At 37.4% G+C, this 24,381-nt stretch overlaps 2 protein-coding genes across 2 annotated transcripts in view; one reads left to right on the top strand and one right to left on the bottom strand.

Moving 5' to 3' along the window:
* Window positions 1-3,457: 3,457 nt before the first annotated feature.
* Window positions 3,458-7,719, bottom strand: ca4b (carbonic anhydrase IV b). The gene is made up of 8 exons (XM_060888638.1): window positions 7,578-7,719; window positions 6,346-6,390; window positions 6,107-6,268; window positions 5,662-5,807; window positions 5,424-5,516; window positions 4,698-4,764; window positions 4,343-4,503; window positions 3,458-3,969 (listed from the first exon to the last, which is right to left on the bottom strand). The coding sequence occupies exons 1-8, from the start codon at window positions 7,636-7,638 to the stop codon at window positions 3,799-3,801; spliced, it is 906 nt and encodes a 301-aa protein (XP_060744621.1). The 5' UTR covers window positions 7,639-7,719; the 3' UTR covers window positions 3,458-3,798.
* A 14,347-nt stretch (window positions 7,720-22,066) lies between these two features.
* ywhag2 (3-monooxygenase/tryptophan 5-monooxygenase activation protein, gamma polypeptide 2) overlaps window positions 22,067-24,381 on the top strand; it is a 9,407-nt gene continuing 7,092 nt past the window's right edge. The window contains exon 1 of the mRNA XM_060888696.1: window positions 22,067-22,292. Within this exon, the coding sequence (XP_060744679.1) occupies window positions 22,206-22,292 (87 nt within the window). The 5' untranslated portion in view covers window positions 22,067-22,205. The remainder of the gene's footprint in view (window positions 22,293-24,381) is intronic.

The raw sequence follows: 24,381 nt of genomic DNA, 5'->3' as shown, positions 1-24,381 counted from the left end.
GGATGCTACCTTATCCCTTACAGTCAGCCAACTTTCCACAATCATATACATGTCAGGACTTGGAGAAAATGCTGCTTATATTATTTCTTTGTCCACTGAGAGTGTTTTTTTTTTATTTATTTATTTATTTTTTTTATTGGTATGTTGCAATGACTGCAAGCTTTTCATTAACAGAATTTCAGCTTAAGGCACACAGGAGCATTGTATTTTGAGAATGTAGTGCACTTATATTTGCACTAATCACACTTATGCTACTTTTATTTAAGGAATACAGTCCATGTGATATCATCACAATATTTTTAATACTTATTTTTCCCTTACTTCTAGGGCTGTTTCTAAGCATTTGTATGTACTAATCTACAGCCAACCTCTATTATAGTTACAACAGAAAATGTCTTATAGAGTGTCAGGTTGGATCAATCATCCTTAGTCCTTAGTACCAAAAATTTTCAGAAATGATAAAATTGTCTAATCATAATCTGAATTATATACTCACTATTAACTGTGTAGTGTAGTGCTCGCATAATACGGCATGTGTGGAACAGCTGGGAGAGATGTCACAGTTTTCAGCATGTCTGCTCCAGAAAAAATGAATGAGACAATGTGAATAGATTTAAGCAGCATGTTGAAATACTGGTTTTGAGATTGTGACGTCATCACCATTACAGGACTCTCAAGTTTTGAAGACAGGCATCTGATCCCCCCCCATTTTTTTTTGGTAAGGATCACTAACCGCAATTTAACCAAATACAAAGTATTTGTTCAATTTCCATTTATTAATTTGTGTGTATGTTTGTGTGTGTGTGTGTCATGACTGCGGACAGGGGGGCACGGTGGCTTAGTGGTTAGCACGTTCGCCTCACACCTCCAGGGTTGGGGGTTCGATTCCCGCCTCCACCTTGTGTGTGTGGAGTTTGCATGTTCTCCCCGTGCCTCGGGGGTTTCCTCCGGGTACTCCGGTTTCCTCCCCTGGTCCAAAAACATGCATGGTAGGTTGATTGGCATCTCTGGAAAATTGCCCGTAGTGTGTGATTGCGTGAGTGAATGAGTGTGTGTGTGTGTGTGTGTGCCCTGTGATGGGTTGGCACTCCGTCCAGGGTGTATCTTGCCTTGATGCCCAATGACGCCTGAGATAGGCACAGGCTCCCCGTTCCCCCGAGGTAGTTCGGATAAGCGGTAGAGAGTGAGTTAGTGAGTGAGGCTGAGGACAATGTCCCGTCCAGAGACAAGCTGTTTCGTGTTGAGGTTTTGTTCAAACCGACCATCGAAAATACAGTCTCTAATGAATGCTTTTTTTTCATTGGTTGTTGCGTTAAATCTTACCCCGATAGTGCTATTTACTGATTGGCTATTGTGTAGCCTGTTTTTTTTTTTTTTTTGATTGGCTGATAAGTGTCAGGCTCGACTAAGAACTTGAACCGCGCTTGATTCCTGCCCGGTTCCATAGAGACAGCGGTGCGGACTGATACTTTTAGGGCGCTGCGGCATATTAAATATGAAAAATAGTCCGTTTTTCTGCGTGAGAAATACGATGTGTGGCGGGAAAGCGTGACAAAAGACCGAAATGCGTGACTGTCACTCTCAATGCGTGACACTTGACAGCCCTGCCATTACCAGGTAGCAAAGATAAGGATGAGTGTGGTGAAAGAATAATAAAGCAAACTGAGAACGTAAAGAACATTTTGAAAAAAGAAAGAAAAAAGTATACAATTCTGTAAGTGTCCACCAGATGGCGCCTAAGCCTTTGGAACCATTTTTTTGGGCGTTTTGATGAAATTTGGAAATAAGTTTAAGGAAGAATGAAAATTCCCTTTTATTGTTCTATTCCCTCTGATCTGAAGAAAGACATTTCCGCAGTCTGGATGACATAGTGTGCTTTAATACAGTGTTGTATTTTAGGAACATGACTCTAACCTAGATATCTAGATGCATATCTTGATATATTATCTATCTTGATATGTTATATTTTGAGAGAAGCATCATGGCAAATTAATACAAGGTCATTGTGACTGATCACTTTTCTTCTATGATGAAATATTTCTTTTCTGATGGCAATGGTATCTTCCACGGTGACCCTTCCACTAGTCCCACTCGGTGTGCTATTAATGTTTGTTCCTCGTCATTAAAGGTTAACAATTCTATATATGGTTATATGGTTGCGGTTAACTTCCTGAAGCTGCAAAGCTGTGGTTACATACAGTATGACTGAAACCTTCTCTCAAATTTTCTCTGAGTGTTGAAACACTTCATTTGCAGATTTCACCCGCGAATGCTATTCGGCATAAGCAAATTTTGATGTGAGTAAATGTCAGAGTGGGACTTTTAAGATTTCATTGTGAGAAACATAATCATCTAAGTTTACAATCAAAATAAACAATATTAATCTTATCACTTCTATTATAGGAGAATACATGAATATAAGAAAAAGGAAAGCGATTCAGAGTTCTCCTGAACTTAAAATGAAATAAAACTTAACACATTATAATCTTTCTTTCTTTTGGAATCTTCTTCCAGCTGTCTAGGTACAGCATCTGATCCCTCGTTGTCTTCTTTTAGTCACTCATATTTAAGTCTTTCAATCACTCATATTTACGGTAAGTCTTTCAACTCTTTAACCAACTATTCAACCTTTTGTATTTTTACATCGATTTTCCTTTTTCTATTTGCCTTAAATCTCTCCTTTCTTTTCCTATTTTTCCTTCTCTTTGTACTATCCATTTCTGTCTGTCTTCTGACGGATAAGCTAACAATTGGTTGAGGTGTATCTTTGTATTTATTTAGGTTTATTGGCTAAGAACCAGTATTGGAGCCTAGGAAGATTCCTGCAACTCCATCCTGTACCTGCCACGGTCTTACAACAGAGCAGAAAGAGTTATCTACTGTACCACTATCAATAAAATATATATCAACTGAGGGAATATCTTTTGCAGTTCCAGAGACCTCCAGAGTTATGTTTGTTTTCATTCATTCACTCATCTTCTACCGCTTATCCGAACTACCCCGGGACACGGGCAGCCTGTGCCTATCTCAGGCGTCATCGGGCATCAAGGCAGGATACACCCTGGACGGAGTGCCAACCCATCGCAGGGCACACACACACTCTCATTCACTCACACACTCACACACTACGGACAATTTTCCAGAGATGCCAATCAACCTACCATGCATGTCTTTGGACCGGGGGAGGAAACCGGAGTACCCGGAGGAAACCCCCGAGGCACGGGGAGAACATGCAAACTCCACACACACAAGGCGGAGGCAGGAATCGAACCCCAAATCCTGGAGGTGTGAGGTGAACGTGCTAACCACTAAGCCACCGTGCCCCCATAAAAGAAAGATATTTTCCTAAAATACAGCTTAATATTTATAATAATGTAAGTGAGGTTTTACACTCAGGTCTATATGTATTGTGCATAAACTTGCTGTGTTTAAGACAGAAAGAGACTTAGAGTCATAGTACATTTTTATAATAATCTTCTATATATTTTATTTCAGAATATTCCAGTTCTAAGACATACAAGATTGCGGGTCATACTTTTTGTAAAGCATTTTTTCTGTAGAACAGAGTTACAGAGCGATAAACATGCTTACTAGTCTTTATATATAGTCCTTCTCTCTCTATATAGATATGTTCATGTAAATCACTGCAACATTATCATAAACACATGCGAAAAACAATGCTATCTGAATATTGTTTACTGTAACAAAGACAAACGGTGTTCAAATAAAATGCTTTGAACATACAAATTCTCCACTAAATGGCACTGATCACTTAAAGACTTCACATCCTTTTTTCCCCTAAAGAGTCATAATGGTAACGATTAAAGTACTAACAGCCAGTAATGTGCTGACAGAAGCAGTGTTGCTTCCAGAATAAAAGACGTCTCGACCATTGAGTGGCTGCACAGGGCGAAAATTATCAATCATAGCCGTCCCATTTACAAACCAGAGATCAGAGAATGCAGAAAGCTGTGGAATAAAACACACCAAAATCATCTGGCTTGAAACATGAGCCTCTCACACTGAGCACAGTTTAGTGATACTTGATTAGTTACAGTCCTGATTTCTCATTATTTTTGTTTCTCAGATAATGTGTAAAAATGAAAGGAATAGCATCATCAGCATATAAAAACCCACTAGCCGAGGCTCTAATTCCAAGCATGTTTCCTTATTAGTCTGTTTGTTTTTGTTTATTTCCAGCAGGTTGGGCAATAAGATATTACGAATACAACTTCAGAAGGTTTTGCATGAGCCAAGACTGGCTAAGCGTAGGTGGAATAACATCTATAAGCTGTGGATGATGTGAGAGGCAGTTTTTATGTAAATGTTGACAATAACTTACTTGCTGGTGGCTAAGTGGAATGGTGCTTTCAAATAAAGTCCAGATGACTGACTCTGCACAGTCAGGTGTGGTCAGAGAGCCACTATAGCGGAAGTAGCGTGCTAGTGGATCATCAGGTAGAAGCATTTCCAAATTCACAGATCCTAGTGTGGTTTTATTGCCTGCAAATGAATTCCATCAATAAATATATTCAGTCAAACTCAGGACACGACAGAAACAGCTTTGCTACTAAAGACACACCTTTGAACTTTAACTTTGTTCTCTATGGTATGCAATAAATCATTATAAAGAGATATGCTATCCAGAAAACAGGAAAAAAGAGTTGGATCAAGCCATATAAATATGTGAGCTGTACCAGGGAGGCTGATCTGAGGCAGGGCATTTATGATGGAGTCATATTTCTTGTTTGCACTATCTGATTCCTGTGAGATAAGGAAGGGATAAGGGCAACAACTTCTTTAACAAATATTAAATTCCATCACAAACTGATGCAAGTAACTCATAAGAACTTTTAAACATTTAATGTATAGTCCACAAGTAATCGTATATTTTTGTTTACTGACTTAGTAATGAATTACTTGCACTTCCTAGGAAATAAAGAAGCATAATGACTACATGTTAGGCCTTAATAAATACTCTCATCATCATACGACACAATTCTTATCATGTCTTTAAATAGATTTGATTTTGAATTTGTTGTCAATGTAAAAAATAAAATTAATATTTGTATCCCTCCAGTCATGGTATTTATTAAAGAATGCATTAATATGATGTTAGCTTTAAATTGTAATAAGTTATTATGATGGTTTTTGATTTATGTCTAGAGGTTTTATAATTTCCTGATGTAACAAAGATTTAGAGAATGAGCTAACAAGATGTTCATTCTTAACTGTAGTAATCATTATTATGTCTCTTGATATAAAGATTTGCCATGATGTGATTCATCATACTGAAAACATTTGTAAAAGTAATTCTATGTTTTGTGGGCTTTACAGTAAGGGTTTGAAATGTACAAATTCCTAAATTTGTAAATTGTATATACATATATATGTATAGTTGTTATTTAAAACAAAAAATAGACCTGGTACAAAAATCCAAGAACTGCTATTCCGGTTCGGTCTTTAACAGCCTCTTGAACAGTACTGTAAGTTTCCTTTATGTGGACAATATGCATCTGTGGAGGCAAAGACATTCTGTAAATATATTCAAATATATTAAAACTAGCTCACCATGGTAAATGTACATAGAAAGAGATAGAGAGAGAGAGAGAGAGAGAGAGAGAGAGAGAGAGAGAGAGAGAGAGAGAGAGAGAGAGAGACCTCCATAGGATACCGCTCTCCATCAATAGTGTGCTCTGATCCTGGCCCACCATTCTTGCCCCAGTGAAAATGGACTTCCACTGCTTTGTATTTTTCACTGAGCCCTGCACCTTCAATAACAGCATCACCTGACAAGTTAACTTTGACTGTGGATAGAGAAATAGTGATTAGCATAGTGACTACATAGTTTTCTGTGATGGGAAAATCAAAGCATGGATTTGTCATGGACATATTAAGAGTCAAATATTTAAGTATAATATCATAAAATATACAATAAAGTGTTTTGGAATCCATGTGTATAAATTCATACATATAAACATATATATTTGAATGTAAATATTAATTAATCATAGGATGCTATACTGTACAAGTCCTCCTCAGTGCAATCAGTTATATAATGAGTATAATCTCAGCTCATTTGGATTTATTCAGATTAATGTCTCACCTGTGTGACCATTATTTGTGATAATGCTTTGGAAGAATTCTTGGTAACCATGCATTATGAGGGGTTTCAGTGTGTGATTAATCACCCTTTTTGTGACAATGTTAATAGGTGACTGGTTTTGGCCACCACAGGCTGATGCTATGTCCTTCCATTCATCTGGTCCTACAGAGTAAAAACAGGTTGTGTTAATTACAACGTCCACGTAAGTATTTGTCCCAAATTTTAAATAGAAAACTCACCTTTGCAATTGTTGTCACAAGAAACCTGGGATTCATAGCACCATTCTGAAAGAGTGACGTTTTACTATTGCAGCAATATTTACACAATAGACTAACACTGAAATTATGTTTAAGTGAATGCTTCAGTTCTCAGAAAATGAACCTCAAGAATGATAAGTTCATACCAAAAAACACACTTCACATATTGAGTAGGAAATTACTAATTAAAAGAAGAAGAAGAAAAAGAAGAAGAAGAAGAAGAAGAGGAAGAAGAGGAAGGAAATTTAGTAAATGAAAAAGACAGGGCTAAGTAAGAATAGAGAGAAGAATTGATAAATCTTACTATTGAAATACTCCTTTTGGGCCTTTTGAATATATATATATAGCTCTTTGAAATAAAACACTCCTGTATTTCATGGTGCAAATACCTTTCTTAATCTACTTTACTTTTGTGGTCCAATGGTAATAGACCTGTTGAGAGTTCCCTCAAAACCAGGCAATTTGACATATTGTGTAAGAGACAAAGTAACTCACTAAGCTGTGTTCCTTAAGGTACAGTTTCAACACTGTACATCATTTATCTTAAGCAGGTTCAACATTGTACATCATTTGTATAAAGCAGGTTCAACATTGTACATCATTTATATAAAGCAGGTTCAACACTGTACATCATTTATCTTAAGCAGGTTCAACACTGTACATCATTTATCTTAAGCAGGTTTAACACTGTACATCATTTATATAAAGCAGGTTCAACATTGTACGTCTCACAATAATAGATCTGAATTCAGCTGACAACTGAGATGGAATCATATGAAACAATTTTATAATATATTCTCTTTTAAAGTTCCTGGCATACTTCAAAGTGCACACCTCACATTGAATAAGGCTTTAAAATCAGACATCCGATAGGTTCATTTATTGTTGTTTAAGAAGAATGTTAGTCCAGTGGCTAGAAGTGACAAGGTGGCTTGAAACCACCATTTTAGGGACATGATATTACTGGGTGAGAACATGAAAGAAATTTGATCTAAATATACTTAGAATATGGAAGATCCAACTAATAACTGTATGCTGTATAGTAATGTACAGTCAACACCTTCACTCTGCTTTATTAGCCTGAAATAAGTTTTCCAAAATTTTGTCCTTATTAATACTGTACACGTATTCATTTCAGACCAAATGTGTTATTCAAACATCTAAATAAAATTGTTTAAGAAAAATAAATATAGAATTGAAATTCGATGACATACCTACACCTCCAGTCATCCCCAACACAGAAACTAAAAGAACCAGTAACTTTACCATTTCCATTTTGCTTTGTTTGCTCACTGTGACCACAGAACTCAACTAAAGTTGTCACTACTTTTACAATGATGCATAATGAAGGAGGATTTTATACTTTATTGCACTGTGGTATCTTACAACACATATCAGTAACTCCTCCTTTTTAATGTATCCACCAAAGGCAATGGGGATCATTTCCTGACAGCATGAGAAATGTGTTTGCATAAGGATATACCCAGAATATAGCAAACATAATTATAAAAAAAAATAATAACTCCTCAGGGTACATCTTGACATATGAGACATTTTTATGTGGTTAGATTGAGGAAGAAACTCCAAAAGCTATAAAAATTGTGATAAGTTTTGAGAACTTGCTGTTTTATTGTGTGTTAATTCCCATACACATATAAGAAAAAAGCAACATAGTGTCTGATGATTATGTCCATTATCCAACAGAACAGCTTAGGAACAGGAATGAAAAGAACACAGTTTCTACAGTCAAATATGGTGGAGGTTCAAATATGTTTTGGGGTTGTTTTGGTGTCTCTGGAACTGGGTGCCTTGACTGAGTGCAAGGCATCATAAAATCTGAGGACTTTGGGTCTTCCAGCAGGACAATGACCCCAAACATTCTTCAGAAAGCACCCAGAAATGGATGGCAACAAACCACTGGAGTGATCTGAATTGGCCAGCAATGAGTTCAGATCTAAATTCCATTGAACACCTGTGGAGAGACCTTAAAATTGCTTTTGGGAAAAGGCGCCCTTCCAATATGAGAGATCTGGAGCAGTTTGCAAAGGAAGAGTGGTCCAAAATTCCGGGTGACAGGTGTAAGAATCTTATTGATGGTTATAGGTAGCAATTGATTTCAGTTATTCTTTTCAAAGGGTGTGCAACCAAATATTAAGTTAAGGGTGCCAATAATTTTGTCCGGACCATTTTTGGAGTTTTGTGTGAAATTATGTCAAATTAGCTTTTTCCTGTTTTTTGTTTTTTTTTTGTTGTTGTTGTTTCAATACACACAAAGGAAATAAACATGTGTATAGCAAAACGTGTAATTGCAATACTTTTCTGTGAGAAAAAAAAGTGGCCATGGTTGTATATATGGTTGAAATGACAATAAACACTTCTCGACTTGACGTGTAACAAAAATGAAATGAACGAATCTGTCAGCAGCTTCTGTAAGCTCATGTTCAAGTTTGATGAAAATTGATCACCTTAAAACAAAATTGAAACCTGTACATGAAAAGCTAAAGAGAATTTTATATGCACATTTCAACCACAAAAAAGGTTGTCACCATTCCCATTGATTAGGAATGTGTCCAAAACACAAAATCAAGACAGTGGAAACTGCTAATTTCTCTAAATATAATTCTAAATGATCATGGACGTGCTTTACAGGACCATTTGAAGCACTGATTTGTTCATCACTACCTTTGATGGAGAAAACTCAAAAGAAGAATCCTTTATCATTGGCACACATTATAACACAAGAAAGTGCATTTAATTTCTTCACATATCCCAGCTTTGAATTTGGAGTCAGAGTGCAGAGGCAGTTATGACACAGCACCGCTCAAATAAAGAGGCTTAAGGGCCTTGCTCAGAGGTCTATACATTGACAGCTTGGCAGTGATGGGTCCTGAATCCCAACCTTCCGAAGAACAACCTGTGGGAAAATAATTTTAAGTCATTGTTTTATTTCCTTTTAGTTCTAGCATATTTTGTGGATCATGTAGAAGCCAAATCAAGTTACAATGCTAGTTAAATTCAAACTTTACATTAGACTTGTGGTTCCTGTATCTCATTAATATGAAAGGAAAGGAGCAAGGTAACTCAGGATATCATCTGTCTCTTTGTGCCATTTGTCCCATTGTTTAAGGTGGCCATTTGATTCAAGGTCTGAGAAAGACTGTTATGTTAATGGGATTAAGGGTGAAATTCCAGGATCTGGTGTGGGGGCTGTTATATCCTTTCATGCTTTGATTGTCACCTGAGTGATTTGTCTCTATCTGATGGGACTGCAGCCTAAAATGTGTATATTTACAATGTATTACAACTTTAAGTCAGACTTGATGACTGCAGCACCCGTGCCAGTACGCTCTGACTTGCAGACTCGTTTCATCGTGTATCTACAATAAAGACTACTGCACAAGGATATCCAAGTCTCCTGGTCTTCTCTGGAAAAAGTTTACAACAGATGGTGCCGTGACCCGGATAGAGCTTCTCATCTCACTAAACCTCTTCAAAACTCCAGAATCTTCAGATTTTTTCCAGCTCAACTTTGATTTGGTGAGTGTCACTCTATCCAAAGAACCTACAGACCAGTATACATGTGGTTATCCTCTGCTTTGTCAGGGAAGAGTTAACAAACAGCTGCAGGGTTTGGTTAACTACAAGTTTGGTTTATCCTCTGTTTAGGCAGGGACGAATTTTATGCTATCCTCTGTTTAGGCAGGGATGAATATCCTCTGTTGATCAGGGAAGAATTTTGATTTATCCTCTGTTGATCAGGGAAGAATTTTGGTTTATCCTCTGTTGATCAGGGAAGAATTTTGATTTATCCTCTGTTGATCAGGGAAGAATTTTGGTTTATCCTCTGTTGATCAGGGAAGAAATTTGAGTTATCCTCTGTTGATCAGGGAAGAATTTTGGTGTATCCTCTGTTTATCAGGGAAGAAATTTGAGTCACCCTCTGTTGATCGGGGAAGAGTTTTGGTTTATCCCCTGTACATCAGGGAAGAATTGTGTGTTATCCTCTAGAAATTAGAAACAGTTATGGGTTATTCCCTACTTTAGAGAAACTAACAGTAGATTGTCTAAAAAGAGAAATCCCATAGCAATCAAAATGTTTAAAAAGAATGCAAGACTGATCCCCACTACTGAAAAAGGTGGATTAGCTACCCCTTTGTGGACTAGTGGAGAATTCAAATCAATGTTGGCAGAGCAAATGAATGCTATAGTGACAGATTCAGTCAAACAGAATTTGGCAAAGAAATATGGCATTCATCCAGACAAAATGTGGTCTATTCAAGAGTGGAAAAAGGTGATGGGTGCTTGTATCAGAAAGAAAAACGTCAAAGGAATTATCTGTTGCCACATGGAATTTTGTGTTTCCTCGGCACATGAGCATGCCCAACGTATTGCAGAGCTAGAAGAGCAAAACAAAGAATTACATGCTCGAGTATCTTCCATCACTAAGAAGTTAGGGCACAGCAAGGCTTCAGAAAAAAATTATGTGAAAAAGACAACGGCATCAGAAAATGTATATCCTGACTTGGAGTCTTTGTTTAACCAAGAGGGAGACAATGTGTCCTTTAGCGACCTTGCTGATCAGCCGGTCAATGCCCTTGTGTGTGGAGCACGAAAAAGGGTTCAAAGTAGGAAAGAAGAGGTAGAAAATACTTCTTGCCCATCTCCAGTTTTACAAGTGCAAACAGTCATTAAAGCCTTAGGGCCTGAAGCAATAGAGAGACTTTCTCAAAGTTTGCCATCAGCACGTGCTAACTTTTCTGAATTTAGGAGAGTATTATCAAAATAATTGCGTCTCTATGACATGTCTCTGGCGGAGGTCACTCAACTTATGTCTCAGGTGTTAACAGAGTCAGAATTTAATTGTTTTGAAAGTGCTGTGAATAGTTCGGAGTTCAAACATGATAGCAAAGTTGAGTTTCGAGAAGGAGTCCTTAGGATACTGAAGGATATTATTGGGCCAAAGATTGACTGGGCCAGAGTCACTAGTTGCGTGCAGAAGAAGGAAGAAACTGTAAGTGAATACACTGAAAGATTTTGTCAATCAGCAGTTGCATACAGTGGAATAGCCAACAGTCCAGATGATGTATTAGATGATAAGGGACCATTAGTCAGGGCATGGTTTGATGGCCTTTCATCAGAGTACAGGAATGCTTTGCCTTTCTTAGACCTTACTTGGTCTATTCAAACACTGAAAAGCAACTTGGACAGGTTAGCCACCTGGGAAAGGGATTCTGATTTTAGGATAAAAGTCAGAACAGCCGCAGCATCGCTAAATAATTCCTATGCAGAGACTAGGCAAGAACCCGGATTCCCTAAGAAAGAGGGAACATGTAACTATTGTGGAAAATCAGGGCACTGGGTAAAATACTGTAGGAAAAAGCAGCAAGATAGCAGAAGAAATTTACAACATAACCCCTCACCCACCCAGCCTGCTTATAACCCAGAGGTAGTTCATCCTCTTTCTAGTGAAACCCTAAGACAGCTTGTTCAGGCCTGTACAAATGCAGTTTTAGGCCAAACAATAAAAGTCAGGTGCCCAAATTCAGTATCCACATCAAAGAATCAAGCTAAAATCACCTCCTCCTGTTGGGGAAATTGGTTAACTACTCTCACAGCCCTCAACTTGGTTTTGGACCATGCCCCTGTCACTAACCCATCCTCTTGTGTGAGGTCTGCAATGACTGATGTTCCTTTAGAGGATGAAGAAATGACTAATGATTGTGTTATGCTTACACACTCATCTTCAAATGCTATTGCAGAGACTCCGCTAAATAATGCTGATTTTGAATTGTTTGTTGATGATTCAGCTCAAGTCATTGGAGGGAATAATAAGAGCAGGAAAAGCAATGACCTCTATCTGTCTACCTGTATCTGATGTAGTAGCTTCTAGTCATCTCCCAGATTCTAAACCTAACACTGCAGAATCACAGGGTAAAGCTCTTGCAGACGTAGCTGCTAAAAAAGCCTGTTCATACAGTACAGTGCAAGTTTGTACTAGAATGACAACAACCGGTGTCAGTATGCCTCCAGACTCTCTAACAGACCTCTACAAAGATGTTCCAATGTATGAAGCATGGAAATGGTTAGATAAGGGAGCCATGGTTGATTTTACAGGCTGCTGGACCAAAGGGGGAAAATATATGGCACCAGAATCACTTCTGCCATATTTGGCTCAGCAGTTACATAACTTAGGTCACATTAGTCCAGCAGCAATGATTCAACCTTTGTCAAATCACTGGTGGAATCCTGGAATCCGGCTTTTAGAGGTATAGCCACAGAGCCAGACAAACACGGTTGTATGCCAACAGAATAACATCCCATCAGCAGCACATACCCCAGCCCCTCCAGGGCCTTTTTAACACTTACAGGTAGATTAAATCTCAATGAACCCATGTAAGCGAAAGACTGATGTCTCGGTAGTTGTAGATTTTGAAATCATTGAAAGAAGTTGCCCGAATGCTTAAAATGAAGTGGAATCTTCATTGTCCATATAGACCACAAGCATCAGGTCAAGTACAGAGAGCAAACAGGATGTATTTTACAGGAGAAGTAGTGAAGGAAGTTGCCAGAATGCTACTATGTAAAGGAAAAAGTTGGACTCATGTCTCACACTGTAAAGTAGTTCCATCACCTGCAGGGATAGACTAGGACACACAAACCAGTAAGGAGCCCAGGGAGGAACCGAAGGCAGTAGGCCTCGGGGGTCAACCCGGTGGTGAAGACTTCCTTATAGAATTCCCCTTTTATTAGCTTATCCCTACCTAACTGGTCCTTAGGTGTCATAACACTGCAGATTAGGGAAAGTAAACTAAAAAACTATACGATCACAGAGATTCTGAAACTAAAAACTATATGATCACATAGATCCTGAATATAAACTATAGTATGGAAATATTGCTCTCCTGCTTCTCTCTTTCTTGCCTTCTTATGTTTGTGTTACAGATACAAGGACTGAAAAGCACTGCGACAACCAAGGCAACAGAAGCACCAAAGCACTGACATCTGAAGACATCTGCAGAACAACTGCTCAGGACTGGCAGACAACAACAATTCTTACTGTCTTCATTTACCTGATGACAAAAGGGACATCATATATCAAGCTACAATGTGCACTGCAGAAGCTTTGGACTCTAGAAAACAACAAAGAACTATTACCCTTTTATCTATTACCCTTTTACCCTTATAATATTATCACATTAAGGCACACCCAAAAAAAAATAAATAAATAAATGTTTTCTTTTGCCTGCAACTCAAAGTTGCAAGAATACTGGCTATATGTTAAAGCACTCAAGCCAGATATATTTTGTAAATAGAAAACTGAGCATGATTTTAACTTTGTTATTATTATTGACTTAAATCTATTGTGAGAGTTATTAGAACTCTCAAAGGGGGAATTGTGGGAAAATAATTTTAAGTCATTGTTTTATTTCCTTTTAGTTCTAGCATATTTTGTGGATCATGTAGAAGCCAAATCAAGTTACAATGCTAGTTAAATTCAAACTTTACATTAGACTTGTGGTTCCTGTATCTCATTAATATGAAAGGAAAGGGGCAAGGTAACTCAGGATATCATCTGTCTCTTTGTGCCATTTGTCCCATTGTTTAAGGTGGCCATTTGATTCAAGGTCTGAGAAAGACTGTTATGTTAATGGGATTAAGGGTAAAATTCCAGGATCTGGTGTGGGGGCTGTTATATCCTTTCATGCTTTGATTGTCACCTGAGTGATTTGTCTCTATCTGATGGGACTGCAGCCTAAAATGTGTATATTTACAATGTATTACAACTTTAAGTCAGACTTGATGACTGCAGCGCCCGTGCCAGTACGCATTGACTTGCAGACTCGTTTCATCGTGTATCTACAGTAAAGACTACTGCACAAGGATATTGTAAGAAATTACAGAAATTGCACCCAAATTCCACTCCAAGGTACACATCTAAAAGAGCTCATTCCTAAAAAGGTTTAAGAATCATAAGATAATACGTTTAGGATGCTAAATGTATAAACTTGATTCAATTATAAATATGGGAACGGCAGCAGGACATTATGCATCACCACGAACAAAGGGTCTACGTGACTGCGATTACCATTTAAAGTGACCACTTGGTTGATAACAATTGTAACAATACCAAGACAAGGTGTACGTGACCATGATTAACATTTAAAGACAATCAGCTAGACAACAAGGTGTGGCCCAGCCATTTGGGAGACATTTAATTCTTACACTCAACACACATTCGAAGCGGAGCTTCATTTAAATTACTAAAAGGGAAAACCGTATATAATGCTTGAGCAGGATTTGCTCAGGGTTCTTATTGACTCCGATGAACCCAAAGTACGTCAGGTATTTTGTTACTGCTATGCTGGAATAAACTTCTTGTTCTTCATTAAGATCTTCAACATCATCATCTTATTTTTACACTACGCATTTTTTTATTTCTTACATTGGCGAGCCACCCAGCGAGGATTCCAAAAAAAAAAAAAAAAGTGGGGAAAGGTAAGAAAAGCGGAATTTTCTTCTTTTACGCTGTTTTTTTTATTCAGGGAACCCCCTCGTTTAAAAAAACCTAGAAAAGAAATGTTTTAGTGTAAAATAGAACATAGAGTATAGTTTATTTATCATAAGCAGGAGGAGTTATTATTATTGTTAAGCCTATTCTGTACAATTCTGTTTAAGATTCTAACAGAACTGAATTAACCCAACACAGTGTGGTGACAGAGTTGGATGTGAATCGTTGTTTCTAAAGTAACTGAAGCAAAGTGCTTAAGCGGATAGGTTTCTAAAGTAACTGAAACTTGTGTGTTTGTTATAATTCTGTTAAGATTCTAAAGTAACTGAATCAGCCCGACGCAGTGTGGCAGTTGAATTATAGCTAAAAGTGTTTCTAAAGTAAGTGAAACAGTGATAGTGTAAAGAGCCCGACGCACCGCGGCTCTGTAGAGTTTAAAGCAATAACCTGAGGTAGTGTGGTGTTGTCTGACAGACTGTAACAGTGTTTTAAACTTACGTTTTAAGTCCATGTACTGTGGTTATGTAAACGGGTAGGTTTTAACGCAAAGAAACCCGACGTACTGTGGTTTTGTCCGACGTACTGTGACACTGTTAAACTAACGTTTTAAGTCCAAAAGTGCTGTGGCTAAGAAGACTGTTTTAAAATATAACAAATAAAACCCGACGTACTGTGGTTTTGTCCAACGTACTGTGACTGTGTTACATTTTAAACTTTTAAACCAGTAACTGGGTTACTATATTTGAACTCAAGGCCAGACGGAGTGTGTCTGTGTCTGAAGCAGTGAGACTTTTTGAGTTCAAAAGCCCGAAGTATTGTGGCTGTTTTGTTCATTTGTGTCCGAAGTACTGGAGCTGTGAATAAATAGACTAACAGTTAACTAGACAGCCTGTAGTCACAGAAATTGTGTAACATTGTAAGACTAAGATTTAAGGAAAGCTGTGAGTTTGTAAAAATGGAACAGCTGATTGTTAAGTACATTGCTAAACACGGTTCTCAGGGAATGTTTGATGGAATAGCGAACATTGTTGATAACATTATGAGTTGGCTATTTCTAAGTTTGGAAATGACCCTAAAATGCCCAAGAACAAAAAAGGACAGATTGCCAATGCACTGCAGGCAGTTCTTGCATCGTACAAAGTCACTAGAAAGACTTTAAATGCATTAAAGGCTGCAAATGAGCAACTGCAATCTAGACTAGATGAAGGGATTATCTCTAAAAGAGATTACCAGATTAATGGAATACTCTGGAAAGAAGAAAAGATTAGGATGCAGAATGAAATTGCACGCCTTAAAACTAACAACAGCATGCTTAGTTCATCTGTGGAAACATTGTTCAAAGATTTAGAGGAAGCAAAGTCTGCTTGTCAATTCCTGTTAAAAAATAGCACAACTGAAACTAGCCATCTGCATCTGTAAGACATCTGTATGTGGCATGTGGAGTAATCAGGTTCCTGAAATGTTAGACAGTGATGAGAACTCAGAAAGAGATTCTCATTCAGTCAGGAGTCAATACTCTGACTGTACAGTTAAGTTCCCCATGGCTCCAGTTCACTTGACTACAACTATGCGTGCTAATGAAGGAGCGGAGGAACCAATGACCTCTACTCTGGTCAGAGGGTTTAAACTCAATGAGCTCGAGGCTGTGATTAAAAGTATTGGTAAATTTGATCCTGCCAAACAAGATCCATTAGACTTTCTAAAAGTTTTCGAGTTATATGTTGACATTTACAGATTTACAGATGGTGATGCGTGTTTGGAACTGTGTGTTTGCCTGACACTTTGTCTGGAGCGTTAAATCAGAAAGTCAAAACTAGAACTGCCAATAAGTTAGAGAGGAAACAGGCACTGCTTGAAGTCCTAGGTGTAATGTCAGTTGACTGGGATAAAATATCGGATGTGCACATGAGGAAAGGGGAGCACCCCATGGCATTTTCAGAGTGATTATTGGAGACATTTAAAACTTTCAGTGGCAATCATGACATCATACCGAATGATGTCAGTTTTAAATCTGCTTTGATTAACAAATGTGATTCACTCACCCGTTCTGCTGTGTCAATGTTTGTAACCCATCTCTCTGATTATAACGACATCATTGCTAAAATGACACAGTTTTTCAACAACAATGCTAACGCAAAGAGATCCCATCCTGTTTCAGCAGTAGGTGTCAAAAATCTCAATAAGAAAAGAGCCAGCCAGGTTTCCTGGAAAAACGAGAACTACACTACTGAAGATAGAAAGGAAAGACTACCCTCTCGTAACCCTGATAACCCCCTGGTGTGTTATTCATGTGGCAAGGAGGGACATATTTCAAGGGAATGCAAATTTTCCCTTAAGAAAACAGGCCGCAAAACAGATTTGAATCAGTTACAGGCTACAGTAAGCAGAAAGGAGAAAGGAGCTCAAGAATCTGTGTAACTCGTTGCCTGCTGTTTTTCACCAAGCCATTCAACAAATTTGGCAAAGTCAGAAAAACAAAATGCATTCTGGTCAGAATGTGCACCATCACAAATTTGAAAGTAGCGATGACGTTGTGGTAAAGAATTACCAAAATGAGGACCCATGGTCTGCTCACTGTGAGAGACTAGGCAGTGATTCACATCATAAGCTCTGCCACAAAACTAAAAACCAACAACCTGGTAAGAGATCATTCCACATAGATCCATTAATATCATAAAAATCTGATGGCAGTCATAAAGTCCATGTAAATAGGCAAGTTTATGTTGTATGTGTTTGTAATGTTTTTGTGTGCTGTGTTTAAAAAGGTATAAATTCATTATGTTTTCAAGTGTTTTTCAGGTCAAAAAGAAATAAAGATGTGGGGGTGGCAGATGGACTTGGATTCCAGCTCTCGTGACAGCATTAAAGATACGAGTGCCCAACGCTGTCCCAAAGTGCTTATCTACAATGGATCCATGTTCTGGTCTTGGTGAACCTTACAGCATGATCTCCAAACCCAGATGAACAGGGTAACAGGAATGTATAAGGTCTTCTTGACAACAGCGTTCCTAAGGTATCACAGTGCTGTTGCAACCAGTTCATCACCTCTTCAGAGAACATCTTCAAGCGTTCCTAAGTTATCACAGTGCTGTTGCAACCAGTTCATCACCACCTCAGAGAACATCTTCAAGTAAATAATCCCAAGGATTTGTAAGGATTGGAAAAATTGTTTGAAAGGATTCTAAGTATGGACAATTTGGGAATATTACAGAAGAATGTATTAAAGAATGGACTTCAGGGACTTTTAGGTTTATCACACAGTTACCATCAGGAGAATGGCAAGGATTGGACATAGAACGCTGTGACAAAACTACATTGGTTTTATTTGCGAGTTTGATGCCTTGGAAAAACAAGCATTATCTGGGGCACCCCAGACTAATTATGAGGCTTGTGAAATCAATCTAACGCATGTCCACAATAATTATAAAAGAGTAATATAAAAATTTAAAAGAGTAATAGTTTCACACAGGAAAACATGTCACCACAACTTATGATTGTCACCACAACTTTTCTATCTTTGTTAATGATAACCACATGATAACACTTGGTTCGAAATTAAGGTTACTTTACTTTGTATAATTCCAGAGACAGCTTGGTTCATAGGAAAATATTACTTTCCACATGTTAATTTCACTCTACAGACAATGTCACTGAAACCAGCAGACAATTAGTCTTTGAGGAAGATGTACCAGAATTTGATTTTGAGTTACCAAAATATATAATAATGTTATTATAGAATATGGTAGTCATTATGTCATAATGCAAAGAAAGGATGACCATATTGTCAAAGCTCAACAAGGTCTTGTAGGAAAAGATAATGTTTTGACTAAACAAATGCATGATGGTGATTTGGTTATTGCATTGGTTATTGATTTGAGATGTAACTTTCAAAAATGCAGTTTGTGTATGCATCTGATAATTTATTTGATAATTCAATGATCAATGTGGGACGTTCCCGTTGGCTGTGATGGTTTCTGAATGTCTCTGCTCCAAACCCAAGTAATATTTTACATAGAACCAAATTTTAAGAAAAATCTGTGATAAGTTTGCCTTATGGAATGGAGCTAAAACCAGTGTGCGTGAGGTGAAGTTTCTATGACGGGTAAGATTCTCTGAGGGCCGAAGGGGAACAACCTAAGGCAGGGCTTCACCGACACTGGGCACCTTCCCAAAATGGGAGGTGTGATCTGTATTAAGGAATTGATGTGATGCTTCAGGGCCAAAAGCATCAAAGGGGGGACTGTAAGAAATTACAGAAATTGCACCCAAATTCCACTCCAAGGTACACATCTAAAAGAGCTCATTCCTAAAAAGGTTTAAGAATCATAAGATAATACGTTTAGGATGCTAAACGTATAAACTTGATTCAATTATAAATATGGGAACGGCAGCAGGACATTATGCATCACCACGAACAAAGGGTCTATGTGACTGCGATTACCATTTAAAGTGACCACTTGGTTGATAACAATTGTAACAATACCAAGACAAGGTGTACGTGACCATGATTAACATTTAAAGACAATCAGCTAGACAACAAGGTGTGGCCCAGCCATTTGGGAGACATTTAATTCTTACACTCAACACACATTTGAAGCGGAACTTCATTTAAATTACCAAAAGGGAAAACTGTATATAATGCTTGAGCAGGATTTGCTCAGGGTTCTTATTGACTCCGATGAACCCAAAGTACGTCAGGTATTTTGTCACTTGTATTTTGCTATGCTGGAATAAACTTCTTGTTCTTCATTAAGATCTTCAACATCATCGTCTTATTTTTACACTACGCATTTTTTATTTCTTACAATATCCAAGTCTCCTGGTCTTCTCTGGAAAAAGTTTACAACAAACCTTAAGCACCAAATTACTACTACCCTAAAGTTCCATTAGTGACATCTGATTTATTGATGCCAAATGTGTCATTAAGGATGAAATAAAGGAGTATTCTAGTGAAAATATATATCCCATATTTGTTTTTATTCGGTCTTGACAAATGTTTAATCCATGTTTCTCAATAATATGATAAAAGATTTATAAGATTTATACAACTGTTACCTGTGTCATGAATGATGCCTTAATCAAGATGTTCAGACAAAGGTATTCCAAAGTATATTTAAATCGGGTGTCTTTTTGTCAATTCCTTGAAGTGTAGAAATACTATGGACATGTCTAAATCCAGGGTGTGTCATGGAAACACTTGTTCTGGAAGTATCGTGCACTGTTTGCATATGTTCCACACGTGCACTTTATGTAGCAACATGCAGAGAAATGCTTAATTATTTTGATTGTTTTTAATATAATGTTTCAACATCAAGGACGTGTATATTTTTGTTAACAGTAAATTATACCTCAATAACCTGCAATTACTGTCAGTAAACACACCATTTGCTAAAACTGTGAAGGTGGCACTAATATATACTGTATATATATATATATATATATATATATATATATATATATATATATATATATATATATATGTCAACATATTAGATAGTTTAGTTTTATCTAGTTTAGTTTGTTTCATCCTTTCTCACACTTCAAAATAATAACTTAGAGACATAATTAATAAAGATTTATACTTCATGGACCACCTTCACTTTAGGCTACATGCAACAAAATGAAATAATTAAATCAAGCAAATTATGTCATTTATTATTCATTCGTCTTCAGTGACAGTCTGATTCTGATAGATTGAGTTTTATTTGCAGGAATATATTAATAACCGTTTATCAAGATTGTGTCATTTTAATAGATCACAGAGAAATGTATTATATAAATTCTTTTAAAAGAATTCTTTTTTTCAAAAAGTGGATCTTTTTGCAGTTTTTCTCCTCCTTTTGTATTTAATTATGAGGTTCAAATACTTCATTTTGGTGACCTTTTATGCACTAATTTGTGCTGGATTAGCTTGTCTGCTGGTATCTTAACGAGCACGCTTTTTGATGCACCTAAATTATTTACTGCATTGTTGTCAAATTGCTTCCTCATGTACCACCTTTGTCAGTCCATACACAGCGATCGTAAATCAATAAACATACTAATCATTCCAGATAATTTACCTCAAGCGGTCTGCTGTGAAGTTCTCAGAGGAATAAAGACGCGCACCGAAGGAGAGAAGCATTTCCATTGGCTCCAGTCTGCCGGTATTGGCCAATCACAAAAGTCGATATTACAGCCAATATCACTGAATATCCCACTATGTTTTATTATTATTATAACGCTACGTTTATATGGATATTATATTGTAGACTATTGAGTGGATAAAATATAGAAATCCTTTTAATTATATATATATAATTATATATATATATATATATATATATATATATATATATATATATATATATATATATATATATATATATATATATATATATTTATATTTGTGTGTGTGTGTGTGTGTGTGTGTGTGTGTGTGTGTGTGTGTGTGTGTGTGTGTGAGTGTGTATTGCGAGAACTCTCTCTGAACTGCACGCGCGGCACACACACACAGACACACACACGTCCAGCTACAATAATGTATCATATTAATTTGAAACAGGAACCCAGAATATTTGTCACAAGCATTGATTAAGACAATGTTGACAATAATCACATAAAAAACGACTTAAATTCTTGACCTTTGGCAGTGAGGGGACCACCCGAACCCCCTGCCTACGGGCTTGCTATTCAACTTGACGCTAGTTTCACTCTGAGCCGTTGTCTAGCGACCTCTTGCGTCCTGCACGTGCCATCGTATTGAAATAAAACATGTCTTTAATACAAGTGCTCTCTGTGTTGGCCTTTTCTGATGCATTTTGCATGAGCATTCTGAGCATTCATGTGGGTGTTACTTTGACCCCACCTTCATAAACAGTACTGCACAGATAGCATGAAAGCTTTTCCGAATGCACAGTTGCATTCAGTAATGCATTTCAATTCACCACGTTTGTAAACAGTAGCTATTTAAGATACTGACATAGTATAGTCTAGTACAGTGTAGGCAATCAGCTTAAACCAGCATAAGAGAGGTAAACTGTGGGGTGTGTTGATGGAGACTATAAGAGAAGTAAACTGTGGGTTGTATTGATGGAGACTAGAGAACTAAGTTCTTGGTCCCTCTATAAGGAGCTACGCGCCAGGTTTAGACGGTGACGTCGAGCTGCAGCGCGTGAGGAGGAGAAAAGGGGAGGAGCCAAAGGGGCCCCAGAGCAGACGGAGAGGAACAGCTGCAGAGCGGCAGAGCTGCTGCTTCACCCAGTTACACTGACGGGAGAAAAGACTCACAACAACAAACAGCGTATTTAATACATCACTCACACCGTAGATTAAACAAACCATAACATTAAAGATGGTTGACCGCGAACAGCTGGTACAAAAAGCCCGACTAGCTGAGCAGGCAGAGAGATATGACGATATGGCAGCAGCCATGAAATCGGTAAGTCACCGTTTTATTCCTGATAACAACAGCTTTATCTGTATTTATCTGAATTATTCCTCCCTCTTTTCTTGTCCCTGTCGGCTGTCAGAGCTGTTAGGACATGTGGGTGAAGCTCAGTTACAGAATAAACAGTGAATTGTCCTGTTTAGATCCAGACAATATAACAACACCGGTGTAAATGTGGACCTTCTGCTCTTCACCTGATCATTAGAACGGTGTCACACAACTGGGTGTCTTTTATCATGCTGTATTAGATCTGCTGCTTTGGGCGGTGCCTTCTGTCGTCTACATTACAGTCTAATGAATGAAGGAACAGACACACAAAATGTACCAAGATGAGCTCCAGAAATTCTTTCATTAAAAAGAACTATATAAAAAAAGATGTTTCTTTATATAAATCCCATATGATCATGTGGCCATATGACTGGCTGATCCATGTGCTGTTTCATCCAGTCATCCATTATTCAAACATTCATTAATTCATCCAGCAAGCTAAACGTTTAAAAGCTCCACATCTGGACAAGATAAAAGATAAATCTTACCCACATTTATAATGACTATGGCTATAACGACAATCCTCACCATTGTTGTGCTTATGTCTTTGTGTGTGTGTGTGTGTGTGTGTGTGTGTGTGTGTTTTATTTTTCCCACAAATGTGCATTTTCTCTCTAAGCCAACGTCAGAGGCGGTAGAAATCCTTCTCGAAGCTTCCATCGCTGTCATATTGCAGTGGGGCCCAGCACTGCTTTCTCATTCATTCATGCCCTTATATATATATATATATATATATATATATATATATGTTTATGTATATATGTGTGCGCATATTTTATCAATCAGTTTAATTAAATTTTATTATGTATTAAATTTAAGAAAAATAAAATATACTTGGCCCAGTGATGAAATAACATGTACACATTCTGCATGCAGCCATAAGCATGATTAAGTATAATTAACATGATTATTCTGAATAAGGGTTAATACACGTGAATGAATTAACTATCAGATATTGTATTGAAATTCTATCAGTACTCTCAAGTGATAAATGATCTACCCAGACAGACTGTATTCTGTTGTAACAATATTTTGGCAAACTGGGGTTAAAATGTAGGTATTGTGTTGCCTTTAAGGATGCAGACCAAACGACTACAAATGACTGTGATCATTTTAGTAGTACATTCAAAGGGGCATATTTCAATTTAAAGTAAACTAAATGAAGCAACCCACACTTGTGAATAAGTGTATTGAATGCTGAGTGGAAAGATTTCATTACCGCAATAATTTTTGCATGCTATATTTTGATATTTTTGTTCTGATTATGTCTACACCGTGTGCTGTGTTTGGTTCATAATTTTTTGGCATAATTTAAAGTCAGATTAGCCAGATATTGAAAAAATGAAAAATCTTCCAGCAAAATGTTTACTTAACATGAATGAAAATAAACTAAACGTAAATATGGGTTAAAAATGGCATGAAAATTCCCAGATTTGTTACAATACTTTGTAATATGTATTGACGAACATATGATATATCGTAGCTCATACTGCAATATATTTTTGAGATCTTTAGTTATTTCTCAGACTTTTATAGACCAGGAACTTTGCTGTTTGTATTCAGCAGAACACTCGAGACCAATCAACTTCTAACTTTCCATTCGAGATTTTCTTGAAAATTCAGCCATAGAGCTAGTAGTCCAGCCAACTTGGCCAGATGGATTTTGAGCCAATTTCTCTTGCAGAACAGTGGCCAGATCACTACGTGAAGCTTGTGGAGGAAAAGGTTTCCTGACTCGCTCCTCCAAAACAAAACTATTCAGATCTGGTGATTGTGCAGGACATACAGTAGGAGATGTTCAAATTGACTTTCATGTTCATCAAACCACTCAGTCACCAGTCTTGCTATGTGTATTACTTCATTATCCTCCTGATACATGGAGACACCTTCAGGTCACATTGTTTGAACCATTGGTCTAATGGTCCTCCATAATGGTTCGGAAGGCTTTGGCCTTTGGCAGCTCATCTAACACAAATAGAGAACCTAGGGAATGCCATGACGTTGCATCCCAATCCATCACTGATCCACCCCA

Source organism: Tachysurus vachellii, chromosome 15, assembly GCF_030014155.1.
Source record: "Tachysurus vachellii isolate PV-2020 chromosome 15, HZAU_Pvac_v1, whole genome shotgun sequence".
Classification (NCBI taxonomy): domain Eukaryota; kingdom Metazoa; phylum Chordata; class Actinopteri; order Siluriformes; family Bagridae; genus Tachysurus; species Tachysurus vachellii.
This window is presented reverse-complemented; position numbering and strand designations above follow the sequence as displayed.